This window comes from Penicillium samsonianum, assembly GCF_028829775.1.
Source record: "Penicillium samsonianum strain IBT 33392 chromosome Unknown utg000004l_segment0_segment0, whole genome shotgun sequence".
In the NCBI taxonomy this organism is placed as follows: Eukaryota; Fungi; Ascomycota; class Eurotiomycetes; order Eurotiales; family Aspergillaceae; genus Penicillium; species Penicillium samsonianum.
Window position 1 is genome coordinate 2,957,285 of NW_026643262.1, and position 18,582 is coordinate 2,975,866.

An 18,582-nucleotide genomic window follows, 5' to 3' on the forward strand; every position below is an offset into this window, starting at 1 on the left:
CGTTGTGTAAAGCCACAAGTACCCAAAGCCAGCCTAAAAGACTGGTGGAACCCCCGAAACACCTGTTGTTTCATTGATTGTAGTGGCTTTCATAGTTCTTAAGGATCGTCTCTCTTTTTCTCCCTCCTATAATACCCATAAAAATCCAACAGACTTCTGTTTGGCGCCGACCGGCACATTTTGGTCATAGTTGGTTGAATCGACGCGCCCGAAAGGCCCAATCAGCGTCGCCAAGAACATCGCAAGGTGATATCGACTTCCCCGCTGTTAGCTCGGGGTTCGTTCTGACCACTCTGATCCCATCGGTTTGGGTAACGCGGTCTTGATATCACTCAGGCGGCTGGGTTCTTCGTTTTCTTTCTTTCACAACTTTCCCCTTGTGCAACTCCAACCCCTCCAACCAAGCGCCATGGCGGACCAGTTCCAGGCTCGGACGTTGAAACGCAAGAATGTCAAAGGTCTTGCTCTCAATGCAGCCCCTAAACCCACCTCCAATGCTACCGATGGCGATGCACAGGCTCCTGGGTCTGTTGGGAATAGCGAAGGCAACAACACAGATACGCTCGAAATCGGACTTGAGTTTCGCCTCGATCTTCGCAGTGAAGACCTGGTCACATTGAAGGAACTCGGCGCTGGAAATGGAGGTACTGTTTCCAAGGTGATGCACGCATCCACGAAGGTGGTGATGGCTCGAAAGGTGTGTATTGTGTGTTTCTGCTTGTTGGTCAGCTCTAATTTCCTCATTCCCCCGCAGATTATCCGTGTGGAGGCCAAAGAGAACGTGCGGAAACAGATTCTACGAGAACTTCGAGTCGGACACGACTGCAACTGTCCCAATATTGTCACTTTCTATGGTGCCTTCCAAAACGAAGCGAGAGATATTGTGCTATGCATGGAATATATGGATCTTGGGTAGGTGGACTGATATGGTAAACAAAGAGGATATAGCTGACGGACAATCAGATCTCTCGACCGCGTTTCTAAAGATTTCGGCCCTGTTCGAGTCGATGTGCTAGGCAAGATCACCGAGTCTGTCTTGGCTGGTCTTGTCTACTTATACGAAGCCCACCGCATCATGCATCGTGATATCAAGCCGTCCAATATCTTACTCAACTCCCGCGGTAACATCAAGCTCTGCGACTTTGGTGTGGCTACCGAGACAGTTAACTCGATTGCCGATACATTCGTTGGCACTTCCACATACATGGCTCCCGAGCGAATTCAGGGAGGCGCCTATACGGTCCGCTCCGACGTGTGGAGTGTGGGCTTGACGGTCATGGAGCTGGCCGTTGGAAAGTTCCCTTTCGATCACTCCGACTCTGCTGCCGGAAACCGTGCTAGCGCAGGGCCGATGGGGATCCTGGATCTACTCCAGCAAATTGTGCACGAAACAGCGCCCAAACTGCCCAAGAGTGATGCCTTCCCGCCTATCCTACATGACTTTGTTGGGAAGTGTCTCTTAAAGAAATCCGAGGAGCGTCCCACCCCACGAGAGCTTTATGTATGTTTATCTCTCTTTTTAATCTGCATCATTTTTTTAACGTGCACTAACTCCTCCCAGGACAAAGATGCCTTCTTGCAGGCCGCGAAGCGCACACCAGTCAACCTTGAAGGATGGGCAACGAGCATGATGGACCAAGAAAAGCGCAAGTCCTACTTGGGACCACCAATACCAACATCACTCTCAAGAGAGGGCTCGACGCCAACCTCAAACTCGACCTCATCTCCCGCCGCAGCTCCCACATCAACCACTATCGGGAAACCTCCCCTTGTCAGCAAGCCAACACGAACCCCACAGCAATCACCATTCCCATCAAACCCAGTATCAGGCGACATCCCTCTAAAGATCGCCAACGAGGTCCCATCCAGCCACCGTTACTACCCCCAGTCCCAGCCCCAGCCCCAGCCTCAATACTACTCATCGTCCTCGTCCCGAGCCACGCGGTCTCCGCCACCCCCTTCTCTGGAGCACCTCTCGCTGGAAGCAAACGACGAGGGCAGCCGATCCGGTCGTCGTGCGATGCGTCAGCACCTCAACGAGCCCGTTTCTGCTGTCGATGCCCCATCTCGCCCATTCATGAGCCCCCGCTCCGCCAGCTCCAACAACTCCAATCCCCGCACGAACCTGCACTCTACGACGATGCCCATCCGCACCGCGCCTCCGAACGGCCCGCCTCCCCCACCGCCTATTTCATCAGGCGGAAACTGGCGCATCCAACCAGGAACTACGCCTCGGTAATTTGGTGATGATCAGTTAATGTACTCGGATATATCTTGGTTCTATTTTCTTTCTATTGCCATGCCTATGTCCAGATGAACGTGCATATACACATGAAATGCCGATGTAATACGATTTCGGCTTTGATGATCGTGGACATCTGCTATTTCCTTGGCTGTGTTGTTCTGTCTGGTGTGTATTCACGGCGCTCTTGGAACAAAAAAGAAGCCAAGGCAAGCTGCCCTAACAGCACTTATTTTTTCTTCCATTGATCTATGGGTATCTCTCTCTCTTCTCTCTCTTTTTTTATTTTCTCCTTTTTACTTCTCATTCAATGACTCTGCTTTGATTGAAATATCTGGCAACGAACCCTATTTTGTTCATTTCTGACTCTATCTTTTTATCTGCTGGGATGTTCTTCCTGCATTACACGGCGTACATAAATATGTGCAATTTCATACTCTTTCAAACTCTGGTAGAAAACATGTGGATATGCCTCCCTTCGATAAATATTTCCAATAAACCACTTATATCAATCTAGATTTCAAATTCCGCACTCACTCAATCAACGTGTGGGATATTCGCTGTCCACGTACTTATAAATGCACCCGGAGGAAGAAAGGCCAATGAGCGAACGACCTCGACTGTTATAAACAATCTTGCCAGAATAAATACGACTAAGATGAGTACCAGCAACACTCTCTCAATCTATTCCAGTATCCTTGGTTGGCTTTCGACCTTAAACACCGTCACCGAAATTGGATCCAAGATTTGAATAAGCAGATAGGCAAATGGCATGGCAGCAGTCGTGACAACCGAACTCAGACGCCAGAATAGTTTCTTCAGCGCTGTAGGGAACTCAAAGTTCCATGCTACGCAGTGGGCAGCACCAAAGAGCACCAGAGCAAACAAGCAAGCCATGCTCATCACATATCCTGGCACTTTCCTTAGGACATCTCTGTGCGTGGCGTCATTGGGGATCCAGACGCTGCTTTTGGGACCGGAGCCCAGTGGGCCAGCATTGATTAACATGATATATGTGATCGAGGAGCAAATTGCGAAAGACAGGGTAAAGATCTCCAGCTGGCTTGTTGGGAACTTTCGACCTAGTCGTACGCCGAGCTGAATGAACATCCACGAAATCTGAAGTAATGCTAAGATCTTGACGACGAGATCACCACTGTTATGGTCCTCCAGGGAATCCTGCGACATGTAGGGCAGTTTTCCAATGATTCCAAGCTCACGGGCAAGGAGAAGCTAGTTCGCATCTACCACCCACATATTACCACAAAGAAGAGTGAGATTTCCAACCCACTCCGTGTATCACATGTTGAAGATTCTGTCTTCCTTTCCGTAGCCCTGGGAAACCATACTGTTTGCTTTTTCGATGGCAAGGATGTTGGATCTATCCAATGCCCAGTCGATTTTGCCAATCGCATTCGAGATCTTCTGCATTGACTTCTCAAGTATCTATGGGGTTGGTATTCCCTTCGGAAGACCATTTATAGAGGGTATCTCTTCAGTACCGGTAGCATGATCGGAATTCGCAAATTGAATAGGGAATCCACTGTTGGCGTAGTGTATATGGGAGTCAGATCATGGGACGCCATCTCTCTCCTGATACTCTGCAAATCGGGCCTTGAGTATCCTAATAGAGCACACATCACTGCAGGCCATTCCGAATGCCCACTCTGGAGCGAGAATGTTGATAACCATCCATTTGAGCTTTTTGGAGAATCGCCAAAGTGTTCGTATATACCTTTCGCGTTTCTTATATGGTGTTGACTGGATTGGGACATTGAGATGGAGTACAGGCTCTAGCGTCAAAGGGGGCCATATTGATTTTCTGTGGGAGTCTGTATATAAAAGCAAAGCGCTATGGGCGCAGCAAATAGTTCAACCGTTTCAACTACCCTTCTTTACGGCGAATCAGCATGGTTTGTTTTGTTCGCTGTACTTATTGGTTGACTCAAGGCTTGGGGACCAAGTCTATAACACGTAAGGAATAACCGCTATGACGGATAAATATAGAACAGATCAGTAAATACATTGTTAGATACCGATTATTCTATACTAATCCCTGCACATCTTGTATCTAGCACATTTATTTAGGCATCTGTTTACCCCATGAGCTGTACAATCGGTTTGTTTCGTGGGCTACTCTGTCGCGTGTCGTTCCATATCATAGAAACATGAAACACCAATGTTGTTTTATAGAAAGAATGAACAGCAAAACAAGTAACAGTACAACAGACTCAATATCTGAGGCGGCCGAGGATGGCGTAGTCTACAGAGTGTTTCATTGGAAGTATCTTGAATGAATATCTTGAATTATTGAATGACTGGCTGGAAATTGATATATTCAGCCGTAACAACATAACTGAGGTATACATAGAGAGCTGATGCGTTCACAAAGCAATGGTTTCTCGAGACCAACAACAAAAACATGTAACAGAGGCAAATCAGACCCATGAGCAAAATGATAGCGCAAATGAAAAAACCAAATAAAGTCATCAAGCTCTGAACACCAAACAAACCCCACGAAAAATCGGTTAACGTGTTCTCTATTTCATCATGAGCTCTGGGCCAGCTAGCGGACTGGGAGCAGGGGGTCCATGGGCAACACTCGGGGTCGATGGTGCAGGAGCAAGGTCTTGCATCGGGATCGATATAGACGACTTTCCACCCCGAGAGCTGTTAGTTCCACCGCGGCTAGAGGTCCCATTGCCGCCACCACGGCCACCTCGGCCTTCATGGGCAGCAGATGCAGCGTTAGCAGCGCGGTCGCTGCCGCCATCGGTCTTCTTGTTCCCTCGCGGACGGCGCGAGGTGCCACCCCGAGAGCCGGGTCCACGTAATGGCAGGCCAGTATCTTGGGAGACGGGCACGGCAGCTGCAATAGGAACGTGCGGGTGCGAGGTCACGGTCCGGCTCCGACCTGTTCCTCGCCCACGGCCACGGCCACGTTTGATTGTACCATCGGCGCTGCGGATAATTAGTAAATCTGTAGTAAGGGGATAGTGAATAGACATACCGTTCCACCTGGACCTTTTCTCCCTCCGGGACCAGTGGCCCACTGTAGACAAAGAACCCGTCCTTGCTGGCAGCAGCCTGCTCCTGCCACACCATTTCGGTGTCATCCACAAATGGATCATCACGGTCATATTCCTCGACCTTCTTGCGTCGCTTCTTCTTTCCATCGCTAGCTTCTGAGGGTGCACCGTTGGTTCCCGCGCCAGTGCCGCCCATGGGAACATCGCCATCCATATCACTATCGCGTTCCGCATCGAGGCTCAGGTCCTCGTCGGCACTCTCGCCGGCAGAGATTCCTTTGGCATTCTTATCATTTCGTTCCAACGCGGCCCCGGCAGCTGCCACACGAGCCATGCGCGCTTTGTGAGCGGCCAGACGAGGGTGCAAGGCAGCGAAGCCATATTGCTCTTCTGCAAGCCGTGCAAAGTTGACAATCTGGTTGCCCTTTTGTAGCGGAACATGAACGATGATGTTGGGTGTGCTACGCGAGTCGGGCGACTTTGCAGAATCATCCCCTCCGCCGAACAGCGCGTTTGTGATCAAGCCAGATCCTTGAGGTAGATGAGGGGCTTCTTTGGCAGGTCGAGCTGGCTTGGGAGATGAGGCCTTTGATGCCGGTGCAGTAGATGTGCTTTTTTCTTTTTTGGCGCTGGGTGCGGGCTGCTCTGTGGGGTCGATCTCCATTGATTCGGCTGGTTGTTGTCTGGGCGGAGTCGGCTGCAGAGCGGGCTCGGGTTGCGCGGGAGGTTGAGGTTGGCGCACCGCCGGCGGAGACAGTTCGAGTTTAGGAGTCTGTGGTGGTGCCGGCCGCTGCTCGGGAGGTGGGTATGGGGTGGTGTAGGGGGTGGACTGCGACATGGCCTGCGGGATGTGCATGGCTCCACGGGAAGCAGAGGAAACGGGAAGGGGCGATGGTGCTAAGGACGGATGTGAGGGCGTGGGAACCATCGCAGGCGGTGCCGGTGAAGAGAGGCCGGATACATGGCCAGAGGAGGATCGTTGAAGCGTGTTGTATATTGGCTGAGAGTTCTGGGCTGGTGGGTCGATGATGCTTGAGATCGCCGGCGAGGCACTGGCACGATAAGCATTGCGAGGAGAGATTGCGCGAGCAGGAGGGCTATATGATGGTGCCGGAGATGGATTGTCAAACGCAGAGCGAATGGGGTCGAAGTTTTGTCCGCTGGTTCGTTGAGGTGGTGGTTGGGGCACTGGAGGTTGCGATTGCGATTGTGGGCGAGAGGGTTGCGACAGCTGATACGAAGCTCCTGGAGCTGTAGGAGGGTGTGAATTTGAGTATGAATTTGGAGCAGGTTGAGGATGTTGAGGTTGAGCAGGTTGAGGTTGAGCTATTTGAGTAGGTTGAGTTGATTGAGCGGGCTGAGCAGGTTGAGGCGTTGCAGGGGCGTGTGGAGGGCTTCGGGCGTCTACCGGAGCGGGCCTCGTTTCCTCTGCCGCAGGTTCTAGCTTGGGCTTTTTCCGAGAAGCAGTGTTGTTTGACTTCTCCCGTGGGCGACGAGGAGCTCGGGCCGGTTTCTCTTTAGCTTCTTTGGGTTCCTTCTCCTTCTTGGTCTTGGTGTCGGGGTCGTCATCCTTCTTACGACGCGACCGCCTGGCGGTACCGGAGGCACGTCGGGCGCCTGTTCCGGGTTTGACATCGGTGTCAATGGGCCCTTCTTCTTTGGGTAAACCCATATTAGGAGGATCCGACATGATTTAACAAAATCACAATCAACAAAATGAAAATTGACAAATTGATGGAATTTAGTCAAAATCGAGATGGAGAGATGAGAGTCGAGTGGAAGTGGTGAAACGTGTCGGTATCAGGTCGGCAAACAGAGATTTGGGGGGAAAGAGGAACACAAGAAAGATAAGATGGTGACGGAAGAGAAAAAACACCAAGAAAACGCGGGAAAAGCAGAAAAAGAGAGGGACGCGGAAGGGGAGAAGGGGAAAACGTTGACAAGAGAAGAGAGAGAGGGTAGAAATAAGAAGGAAAGGGAGAAGGAGAAGGGAAAAAAAAAAAAAAAAGAGGGAAGAAAGGGGAGCGAGAAAGCAAGCAGACTGGAATTAAAGCACATTACATGGCAAAGTACTGGACTACAATTTGATATGTCAAGCTCTATACTACTTGGAAATATGGGGGAATTACTGTCTAACTCGTATATAGAGTTATCATAGAGCTATACCTCTACAATATTGTAGAGTTATATTTTACTGAGGTCATTGTTGAGTATTGGAGATCATATCCATTATTCCCCTGCGGATCGTTTAGGCTAGAACCGTAAGTTGTACGGAGTACCTGGTACAGGGATGGCTTCATTTACCGAATAACCTCGTTCTTCAAATCAGGTGCTCGCCATATTTTTGAGGACTATATCTGACTTAAGGCCTGCTATTTCTTGAGTTTTATACATATGTAGATAATACAATTCAAGTTAATATTGATCCTGCTCGTGTATCCCCGTGGGAGCTTATGATAGGTACGACAAATATCAAACTTCGATGTTCATAACAATAGCTTAAGAAAGAAAAAAAGACAAAAATTTTGTTTCTATATCAATCAATATGAATGATCCGATCAGTATCCAACCCGTCATATATAGCATCGAAACATCGACGTGAGTTGTATAGATGCCACGGATCAATGTGAGGAACCCAATTGGGACTAGCACATCCGCCATCTCCCACTAGCCTATTGCGGTTAGCCTGTTCTGCAGCCCCATTTTAGCTTTGGGAGCCGCATCCTGGATCTCCCCGCGCTGACATAAACTTTTTTTTCTCCTCTTCACCTTATTTACGCATCATGGCTTTTCGCGGTGAACGCTTCCTTCTCGACCTAGATGAGGAATCTGGTACTCCAGAAATCCCTTCTCCATTCTCTCTCGTCGGCGAGATCCAAGAACGGGCTCCTTCCACCGCCATTCCCCCCGCGCCTAAACTGCCGACCTTGTCGGCGTCATCGACTGGATTCCCTGCCCCTCGCCAGCGCAAGCCCTCTTCCTTCAAACAGCGACGAGCAAACCAGCCCACTCCTCCGGCTCCTGCCCCTACTGAACCGACCGCCCAAGATGACAAGAAACGTATCGACGAGGAGAACCGCCGTCAGCTGGCGGCCATGTCGGACGCGCAGATCCAACAGGAACGAGAGGAGCTGATGGAACAGATGGATCCAGGACTTCTGGAACGATTCCTCCGCAGAGCAAACATCGAAGAGGACCAAAAGGCTGAATTTGAACCGCCGGCACCTGTGGCCGACGAAAAATCCAAACCAAAAAAATCAGTTTCGTTCGATATTCCTTTGTCTGCACCGGTTTCTGCACCAACCGCACAGTCTCATTCTCTACCAAAACCATCACCTAAGCCGCACCCCCGTAATGAAGATCTCGCTCCAACCACCCTCCCACAAGACCTCCACCCGGCCTCTGAACGGCCCTCCCTTGACCCCGCTACTCTCGAAACCTTCCACTTCCCCCAGCCAACAGCGCCGATGCCAGTCCTGGACCCATCTTCACCATCTTTCCTATCAGACCTCCAGTCACACTACTTCCCCGAGATAGCCCAGGACCCATCAACGCTCTCTTGGCTGCAGCCCCTCTCTGCCGACGAAGAAGACCCAGACTCGACATCAGCCTACCACCCAGCCAGCAACGCCATCTCAATGGCGCCCTCGGCAATTCGCTTCTCGCTAAGAGGCACCATTCTTGCCCCCGAAACATCCCTCTCCCTCCCGACAACCATGGGCCTGCACCATCACGGCGAGGATCCGCATGCCGCGGGCTACACGATCCCCGAGCTAGCGATTCTGGCACGCTCAACGTTCCCCGCTCAGCGATGCATCGCATGGCAGGTCATTGGCCGGATCTTATTCCGTCTCGGTCGGGCAGAGTTTGGAGATCGGGGCGGGCAGCTGTCCGATGGACTGTGGTTTGTTATTGAAAAGGAGGGCATTGTTGCTGGTATGCTTGCCGAGGCCGATGGCGCTGCTGGTCAGACCCAGGGTAGAGATAAGGGCAAAAATACAAAAGAGGCCGAGGAGGGTAATAACTTGCCTCTTGCGTCCGGTGTTGGTCGCCATGCTAGTGCTGCTGCGTGGGCGGTTGAGGGTATCTGGTTGTGGCAGAAGGGTGGTGGTGGTGATCGTGGGTTGTTGAAGGAAGGCCAGCATCGATCTCTATAGATGGTGTTTTTATTGCATTTCATTTGGTTAAGGAAGAAACTAACACTAGAAATATTTTTATGCATTACAGTCCAGAAAGCCATGATAATTTTCATTTGTAACAGTTACAGATCTACAGTTTCTAAAACTGGAATGTCCCATCAGTCCCATGATCACTCGCATCCAACTTTGGCCATCCCCTTCTCTGCCCACCCCGGCTATCGATGTGAGATTCGTCAAGAGACAGATCGATATCCGCAGTAGAACAGAGACGAAGATGGGGACCCAAAGCCAAACACGAGAATTGCAACGGAATGTTGCAGTGCAACATTCAATTGCAATGTTAGGGGTTCGTGCATAGCACATTTTGCAATGGTCATTGATATATCGCATCCGATACAGAGCTTATTCACTTCCGAAGAAGGAATTTCAAGGCATGGATCTCGCCTTGCGCTCCACCTTACAGCGCGAATGGTATGGTATCTTATGAGGGAGTAGAACATGAGCAGAGCAGAAGCAAGAAACTTGGAGTATGGGTATTAGTAGACTATGACTGAGATCAGGCGAAAACACGAGTCCGCTTCACAGGGCTGCCCATGCGCATAGAGGCATTTCCGCCGGCCATACCATTCAGTAGGCGGCTCATTCCTTCCACATCCAGCTCGCCTCGTCGGAGCATCAGCTGGTCGGTCTCTTCTGTTTCTTCCTGTTTCACTGCGGGCAGGCTTTCCTCGACGGATTCTGTTAACTTCGGGGCGAGGATCATGATCTGGTGCTCCGCTGCCACGAGTACATCGAAGGCTTGTCGCTCTGCTTGCCGGGATCGGCGTGCCGGTGCAGGTAGGTGTCCAATTGCCTGGAAGTTCTGGCCCATCAAGTTCACGTCTTGGAAAGGAGAAACGCGGCATCGGTTTGAGGAATCAAATGTGCCGGTGGTTTTGACAGCGTTGCGCCACAAAGACAGTAAGCTCGTGATGACCGCGCTCTGGCGGCCGTGACGGAGCAGGATCGACTCGTCGGGCAATACATCCGAGGATGGATTTGTCTGCAAGACATAGATTTGGCCGCGGTGGGACGGACTGGCTGTGCTCATCGATCCCTTCAGCAAGCCATCTTCGCGTACACGTCTTGTGGATGGTGTCATAGGCGCGAATCGGGGTCGCTGCTCTGTTTCGGAGTTGGTGTTGGAAAGTGGTGTCATGATACGGCCGCAGACAGCGTATGCCGTCAATGAACCGCCAGTCACACCTTGGACACTCGTCTGACGGTGCAGTGGGCCCTTAACAGCACCTGGACCGGCGCCTTCTATATCCCATACGCCCCATTCGCCGTCTTCGAGAAGCACCATAACTGCTCGGCCGCCTAGCACCCAGTCGGCATCAATGATTCTCTTCCGCCGGGGTAGGCCGGTGGGTCCTTGCTCAAAGCCGGGGTACAGACTGATCAACCAGCGACCTTCCGTATCGATAGTTTCGTAGTCTTCTTGCGGCATCGAAGCCCGCCGTGAGGATTTAGTGGCCTTTTTGACGAAGCAGGAATAGATTTTGACACATCCACCGTGGAATGCGACAAGCAGGTTGGCATGGCGGACAGATGGCCATGTTGATGGGTTAAAAGCAATCGTCTGTGCAGGTGCTGGCAAGAGGCGCCTTTGAGAGACGATATCTTCTTCCACGAGACGGAAAGAGGATTCCTCGCGGATTGGAATTCGGTGCAGCAACAGCGCACCACATCCCTCTGCAGAATGCGTGGCCACAAGCAGGTCCCATTTACCAAAGTTTCCAAATCGGCCCCGTGACTTCCGCTGGTCTTGCTCATCCTCATGCTCATGACAGGTGAATGTGATAGATACACCACGTGGAATATCTTGATGAGTGGTGGCCCCATTGACCGAGAGGGTTTGGATGCGCCAGCTCTTTGAATCCGTCTGCGTAGGGTGAGGGGGCACAAGTGGCAGAGTCACAACCTTGGTCGAGAGGTCGGAACAAACTACCGACACAACGATTGTGTTTCTCAAGATAGGTGGGAAAGGGTCTAGAGGCGAGCGAGCTTCCTCGGGGAGAACACGAGGCACCGCCACATCCAGCACACGGCTTCCAAGGGGAATATCAATTTGTCGCAGAATCTCTTCGTACGGAGCAGCGGGATCAACCTCGCTCTCCTCCAGACTGAATTCAACCACAGGCTCCTCTTGCGCTGGCTCGGGTTCCTCTTCATCATCGGAGTCAATGATCATAACTGAATCAGGATCCGCATTATTTCCTGCGGGCTTTGGCTTCGCTTGAGGCCCAGTCGGCTTTAGTTCTGCAAACCGTTTCCCTCCTCTCCACACAATTTTTAATCCAGTATCGTAGCCGTAAATAATGACCGAGGAGCCATTCGGGGCTCGAAGTGGGTAGCCTTTGGCTGTGTGGATGTGATGGGAGAGCGGATAGCTAAAGATTTTGCAAAACGAGATCAGCGTCAATCCAAGTATCATGACCAAAGCGCATCACTCATACCTGATCTGCAAGCCATCTTCCCTAGATCTAACCAAGGGAGTAGTGGGAAATGACGGCATTGTGCTAGTTGCGATGCTGTCGAGCTACAGGTAGCTTCGAGCACAGGCGCCACAGGGCACCGCAGGGGTGATAGACAGTCGAAGATTTGTAGTCAAAGTAAGATCTGATAACTGAATGCCTGTTTCTAAACAAAAGCAGACAGAGAGAAGGAGGTTAGAGGTAGGGAGAGTGGAGGGTTGCGTAGATGGAGAAAGGAAGTTGTTTTGGTCGGGAAAGCAAAGACAGTTGATCCAGTCCGCGTTCCAGCGCGTCTTCCAACTTCGACATTCAACCACTCGGCATGTCTTCTGGGCGCACCGTTAATTAATCTTACATTAACGATGGAAATGATTTCAACGATTTCGACTGCAGAACTGTTTGTGACGGCGCACCACGATCGCTACCCCGGCTGCTAATCAGCCCACCATGGCGTCAGTTCGCTCTTTGGGCGTCCACGAACCCTCGGCCGTCTCCTACCTAGTCGCAGAGGGAATCCTCCCCCCTGAACCCTCGGAAGACCATTACAACTGGACGCTATGCGTCGACGAAAGCGGATTGACTGGCCCCGTGGACGATGAGCTAGTATGGACGAAACACTGTGTTGTATGGTCCCGCGCAGGGATGGTGAAGCGAGTATTTCGAATGGACCCTGAGAAAGAAGAGATTCGACATGCTCTGTTCACTCGGTTTGCAACGGAAGACACCAAACGCTCTAAAGCCACGCCTCCAAGTCGACCTGAAGCAACTACTGGCACGCAGAAACAAAAGCGGACTGAAACCTTTTCAACATTGGATCTACATGGAGATGCACGAGTGGCGGTTGTAGCTCCCCAGCACTCTAACGAGGCTCTTTCTAGAGCTTTGGTGGTAGTCCTCAAATCGCAAGCTCATATCTTCTTCGTGGCGGGCAATAGCCATACAATTCCCCTTCCATTTGAGGTTGACTCCGTCTTTGCTACGCCTCGGGGTCTTATTTTCCAAAGAAAGGTCCAGGATGAAAATGGTAGTAGTCAACACCCGACTGCGCCGCCGAATTCCTTCATGTCTGCTTCGCTATTCGACCCCGGTGCCTCTCAGTCATTTTCTCTCAGCAAAAACAAGCGTCCATCGACGAAATCGTCATCTGCTCCAGGTCCTTCCTGGGTACCAAATGCTAGCTCAAGCACGGAATTACCCCGAGTTTTTTCTCTCATTAACCCTCATTCTGAGATGGGTCTGGTTGTGACATCGCAAACTTCCCGCTGGCTTCAGAGCAGTGTCAATAGTACCAGAAGAAGGCCATCCGGGCTAGAGGTGTTGGACCCTGTGGATGAGATTGTGTATATCTCTCCAAAAGACGAGCTTTCGGGCACCAACAGACCAAACAGTGCCCCTTTGATCCTAGTGGTTACCATCAACACAACTACAAGTATCTATACGATCTGGACTGCGCGCTACAAAGATGATGAATCAGGCGGCTCAATGAAAGATAAAACCAGACGGGAAACAGGAGGTACCCGGTCAGTAAGGCGAAGCTCGCATTTCGGGATGGCGACTGGCGCGACAACACCGGCCGCTCGCTCTGGAGCAACCCGAGAGAGCTTTGGGCCTCGGACGGACAACTGGCCTTCCACTCAGCTATCTGAAGGGAAGACTGATGCTGAAGACGACTTGGCTTCGAGAGTAGCCCAAGACTTCGGAGATGTCGGAGTTCCCCTCAAAACATCAAGGCGGGTCAGTTCACTGCTCGCCCGAACAGACCTTGCAACTAGCCAGGACCGTATCACTTTTTCGGACCTGGCCACTGGCAGTCAGTCCAGCACCATGCCTCATGGTGTTGGGTTCAGGCAGTCTATCGGAGGAGCAAGCACTCGTGGTAGCTTTGGTTTCAACCCTCGAGGCTCTCTGCCTCCAGGCGCAGGGTCTGTTTACAGCACTGCAGGCAGCTTTCTGGATACCCCAGTGGACAAGCTACTCGAAGAGCTCAACAATGACGGTCTATCTTCCGGGTTCGAGAACATTGCCCTACGCGAATCGACATCAGGTCTCCCGGAAGAACTTATATTGACCAAGATTGAAAGTTTTCCGTCCCAATTCTCAGGCAGCTTCCAAAAAGAGCCAGCATCCCGCCGGTTGAAGATATCCACCTTGGCGTCCACCGAGTTTGGAAGTGCCCACAAAGGCAATACAGCTTCCCTGGCAGTATACATCGTGGAGCAAGAGGCTCAGAAATTAACTATTGTGAATTTGAGGGCCGAACGAGAGCCGATTCCCAAGAGCCGGAAGAAAAAGTCCAAGACCACCGAGCAGCGTCCGTTGCTCGTGCGTGCGGTAAGGATCCAAAATGTCTCAAAGGTCTTGGATGCTTGTAGAATCTCCGATGGGGATCTTTCGCGAATACTCTCGCTAAGTGAAACGGAAAGCGGACACCGCGAGCTATCATTGCAAACCCTGTGGGGTAGTCCGGTTAAAGTTGAGGTTCCTGTGCCACTGCAGCTCTATGAACCGGATGGCATTTCTGCCAATAAACTCGAGAGTCGCCCCAGAGAAAGTGGTGTCAACCGAGTCATGGCAGATCCCGACCTCGTCTTCAACAAGCTTGATCATGGGTGCTCTCGAGGGAAGATCGACCTGGTAGACACGGATAGAAAGCGTCACAGACTCCAAATCCGAATGGAGCCTCGCAACGAACTGGTGAAGAAGACTCTCAAGATCTGCAAATTTGCCTTGCGTGAGTCCGAGAAAGCGGGCGATGGCATTATGGTCGCATGGTGGGAGGTCATGAAATGGCTTCGGGACAAGGAGGAAAACAACATTGAGTGGACCGCCATGACAGTCGTCTTGTTGAGTCTAGCAGCCCCGTTCGTCACCCCTCCACAAACGCAGACTCCCAAACGAGCGCGTCGCAAAAAGGGTCTACTCAGGTCGAGTAGTGGAGGACACCTAGATCTGGAAAGCTGGGAGTCCATGCTGGACCTGGAATCTGGCTCGTCCGGTGTCGTAGCTCCGTGGATGATGGACAGTTCCTGGGGTTGGATCGTTGAACAAGACGCAATTGAGGGTCTTGCATCAGGAGATGCACCCAAAGGTGGCAACGCAAGTCGATCTACATATCGCCAGAATTCATACTTGATCCGGTGCATCGCCCTCAGTCGTGAATTCCTCCAAACTCCCCAAGGCCTCAGGGCTGCTGGCCGCGACGGCTACCTCCCTATCTCTGAAGCATTCTCAGAGAACACAAGATGTACCGCATTGTGCAGTGTTCTCGTGGCCTTGCATCTATTGCGTGAAGAACACAAGCTCTCCACCTGCGACTCGGATGAGTCTCAAAGGCCTCTAGGCTTGCTTGCTCCTGTCATCGCACAACTGGGCGGCTGGCTAGGATGGGAATCCTGGAAATGGACCGAGGATGCCTATTATGGCACCGAAATGGCCAGTATGGAGCGCTGGCAGTTTGAGGATAACACTCATATCGCTGGGCTAAAGGTCCCCGCCGAACCCTTCCCGCCTCCATCCATCTTCGAATTTCTCATGGGTGCTGCTGCTCATCGGAGCCCTACGCCGTTTGTTTCTCTCCTCGATATTGTGAATGCATCCGAGCGTACTCCCAGGAAAGGGCGAATGTGGCGTGAATGTTTCGGTATCACACCAAGGACATGTGCGTTGAATGGGTTCTTCACCGAATTTCACAGTGTGTCGACATCCTTGGACAAGATCAAGCTTTTGCAGCGTTGGGGGTTCACGAAGAGTGTCATTGATAGCTTCCCAGAAGGCGTCAGCGCACCGCTCTATGAGGCCGTTATGCAATGCCAGATTGAAGCCTCCACAGCCTGGAACGCAACGCTCCTAGAGCTGATTGACAGAGAAGACCTTTACATGTCGATGAACCCGGCTCAAACCAATTCATTGGCACCGCCACAGCAGCCCAACCATAATGCCATCCGAGATTTCCATTATATCAGCAGCTCGGCATTGGATATTGATACCATCAACGCCTTTGAGGCTTCTGCAGAGGCTGACCGATACTCAGTCACTAGGCTGATATTCCGAGAGGATAAGCGATTTATGGAAGCAGCTAAACTCCTAAACCAGTCCAAAGCACCGGTGGCAGAGTGCATAGCCGAACCTGGCTGGAGTGACTCGGACTTGTTAGAGGCGCAGAAAGAAATCGTGCAGCTCGTTACAGTTCGGACGTTGTCTACTCCAGCGGGTCGTGCAATGCTCACTTTTAGTGGCCGATTGCCTTTGTTGACTGAGAAACTGCCGATCCCTTCATTTTCCCTGCAATGCGTCATGAAGCCAGACAACGTGACAGTCAGCGCGGATAGATCTGCATTTTCGGAAGAAAAGGTCTGTTGGGCCTTCTTCCACAACGGAGTATCAACCGGTCTTGCGATCTCCAAGGCTTCGAAGGGTATTGACACATCATGGATCTTGTTCAACAAACCACAGGATCTTACCAATCGACATGCCGGGTTTTTGTTGGCTCTGGGTCTGAATGGCCATCTTAAATCGTTGGCCAAGTGGGTTGCTTTCAAGTACCTCACTCCCAAGCATACCATGACGTCAATTGGTCTCCTGCTCGGTCTCTCTGCGTCGTACCTTGGCACAATGGATACCCTAATCACACGCTTGCTTTCGGTACATGTTACAAGAATGCTTCCACTTGGAGCAGCCGAGCTGAACCTGTCGCCGTTGACTCAGACTGCTGGAATTATGGGCATCGGTTTACTTTACTGTGGCTCCCAGCATCGTCGTATGAGCGAGGTCATGCTCTCGGAAATCGAAAACAGTGAGCAGGACGAGCAAGCTGCTGCCACCGGAGAGGAACTCCGTGACGAAGGATATCGTTTAGCCGCAGGTTTTGCCCTCGGTTTCATTAACCTTGGCAAAGGCGATGACTTGCGAGGCATGCGCGATATGCACATTGTTGAACGGCTATTGTCAATCGCCGTAGGCACCAAAACCGTCGAAATCGCCCATGTACTCGACCGTGCCACGGCTGGCGCGACCATTGCCCTCATGATCATCTTCATGAAGACGAACGACTCGGTACTAGCCAAGAAGATTGATATCCCTGATACCACTGTTCGCTTCGACTACGTGAGACCAGATCTGTTCCTGTTGCGAACACTGGCACGACACTTGATCATGTGGGATAGTATCAAGCCCACTGCTGAGTGGATCAGCCAGAGTCTGCCCGAAGTCTACCGTGGACGATCGCGACTCACGGACGTGCGCCGGCTGCGCAGCGAAGACATGCCATTCTTCAACATTATTGCAGGCCTCTGCTTTGCCGTCGGTCTCCGCCATGCTGGATCGGGACAAGCACAGGCACGAGATCTTTTGTTGTTCTATCTAGACCAACTTATTCGCATCTCACGGCTACCTGTGCGAAGCTACGATGCTAGACTCGCCCGCAACTCGGTTCGGAACTGTCAAGATGTGGTGGCCCTATCTGCCGCGGCAGTCATGGCTGGCACGGGTGATCTAGCTCTGTTCCGGCGCCTGCGCTCGCTCCATGGTCGAATTGACGCTGATACACCATATGGCAGTCACATGGCGGCACACATGGCTGTCGGAGTACTCTTCCTTGGAGGAGGCAGCTACACACTTGGCACATCCAACCGCGCTGTGACCGCACTCATCTGCGCATTCTACCCGATTTTCCCAACAACCGTCCTTGATAACAAGTGCCACCTCCAAGCCTTCCGTCATCTCTGGGTTCTCGCCGCTGAACCACGATGTCTCGTCCCTCGTGATCTTGATACCCGTCGCCCAATCTCCATTCCCATTACCATAACATCTCATGACGAGACCACCCGCACCGTCAGTGCCCCCTGTCTACTGCCAGAACCTAGCAGCATTGCCCGTATCGAGATTCGTGGACCAGACCACTGGCCGCTCGTTCTAGATTTCAGCCAGAACGATGCCCTGCGCGAGAAATTCCTCCGCGGCGACCCATCCGTCTACCTTCGCCGCAAGGCAACCTACAGTCCAAGCTCCTCAACCTCCGTATTCGCCTCCACCCTGACCGGCCTCAGTGAAGCCCAAGACATCCTTCCAGCAACCGCCGGTCCTCTCTCAAACCCAGCTAAGGGCCTCCCACCCTCGGCATGGCCAACCCGCACGGCCCTACTCACCGGCAAGCCATCTGCAGCGATGACTCCGTCCCAAAACCCCTGGGACTGGGTCTTCCAACTCCCCTCCCTACAAGACCTCGACATCCGCGAGCGCTCCCTTGTCCTCCCATCTTCCTTCCCCATGCGCTCCGCGCGCATCACCACCGATCTTGTATCTGTACCTCCTTGGCTGCGTACCTCAGCGGTAGATGCGAGACTCGCTCTGTCGCATACCGTGCGCAACATTGTGCAATCCGCACGCGGCCGCGGTGCTGATCCGGACCAAATTCGTGATCGGATCTGGCAGCTTCGTCTGCTCTTTGATTGGCTAGATCGTACTCAGCCTGGCGATGAACGCGACCATGTTTCGAGTAGAGGGCTGCTATCTCCGGCGCAGGGTCAGCCGTCTGGGCTGTGGTTGCGGAGAGACTTTGTTGAGGAAGCTAGGTGGCAGGTATGGGGTGTGCAAGTTGGAGATCTTGAGGGAGAGACTCAAATATAATTGTATTCGTATTAGGAAGGAAGATCAAATCC

The 18,582-nt window shown here is 51.9% G+C and overlaps 6 protein-coding genes across 6 annotated transcripts; 3 read left to right on the forward strand and 3 right to left on the reverse strand.

The window, feature by feature from the left end:
* The first annotated feature begins 208 nt into the window (after positions 1-208).
* On the forward strand, positions 209-2,691 carry ste7 (MAP kinase kinase Ste7). Its single transcript, XM_057280752.1, has 4 exons — positions 209-697; positions 755-912; positions 964-1,501; positions 1,562-2,691. The coding sequence occupies exons 1-4, from the start codon at positions 410-412 to the stop codon at positions 2,237-2,239; spliced, it is 1,662 nt and encodes a 553-aa protein (XP_057135012.1). The 5' UTR covers positions 209-409; the 3' UTR covers positions 2,240-2,691.
* A 235-nt stretch (positions 2,692-2,926) lies between these two features.
* Positions 2,927-3,430, reverse strand: N7471_008034 (uncharacterized protein; the record flags this gene model as incomplete). Its single annotated transcript, XM_057280753.1, has 1 exon — positions 2,927-3,430. One exon carries the CDS (start codon positions 3,428-3,430, stop codon positions 2,927-2,929), a length of 504 nt encoding a protein of 167 aa, XP_057135013.1.
* Positions 3,431-4,782: 1,352 nt separating this feature from the next.
* N7471_008035 (uncharacterized protein) lies at positions 4,783-6,961 on the reverse strand (the record flags this gene model as incomplete). Its single annotated transcript, XM_057280754.1, has 2 exons — positions 4,783-5,203; positions 5,253-6,961. 2 exons carry the CDS (start codon positions 6,959-6,961, stop codon positions 4,783-4,785), a joined length of 2,130 nt encoding a protein of 709 aa, XP_057135014.1.
* A 1,093-nt stretch (positions 6,962-8,054) lies between these two features.
* On the forward strand, positions 8,055-9,428 carry N7471_008036 (RPAP1 family protein; the record flags this gene model as incomplete). The annotated part of the gene is made up of 1 exon (XM_057280755.1): positions 8,055-9,428. One exon carries the CDS (start codon positions 8,055-8,057, stop codon positions 9,426-9,428), a length of 1,374 nt encoding a protein of 457 aa, XP_057135015.1.
* A 538-nt stretch (positions 9,429-9,966) lies between these two features.
* N7471_008037 (uncharacterized protein) lies at positions 9,967-11,967 on the reverse strand (the record flags this gene model as incomplete). Its single annotated transcript, XM_057280756.1, has 2 exons — positions 9,967-11,842; positions 11,909-11,967. 2 exons carry the CDS (start codon positions 11,965-11,967, stop codon positions 9,967-9,969), a joined length of 1,935 nt encoding a protein of 644 aa, XP_057135016.1.
* A 406-nt stretch (positions 11,968-12,373) lies between these two features.
* On the forward strand, positions 12,374-18,550 carry N7471_008038 (anaphase promoting complex subunit 1; the record flags this gene model as incomplete). Its single annotated transcript, XM_057280757.1, has 1 exon — positions 12,374-18,550. One exon carries the CDS (start codon positions 12,374-12,376, stop codon positions 18,548-18,550), a length of 6,177 nt encoding a protein of 2,058 aa, XP_057135017.1.
* Positions 18,551-18,582: the final 32 nt, after the last annotated feature.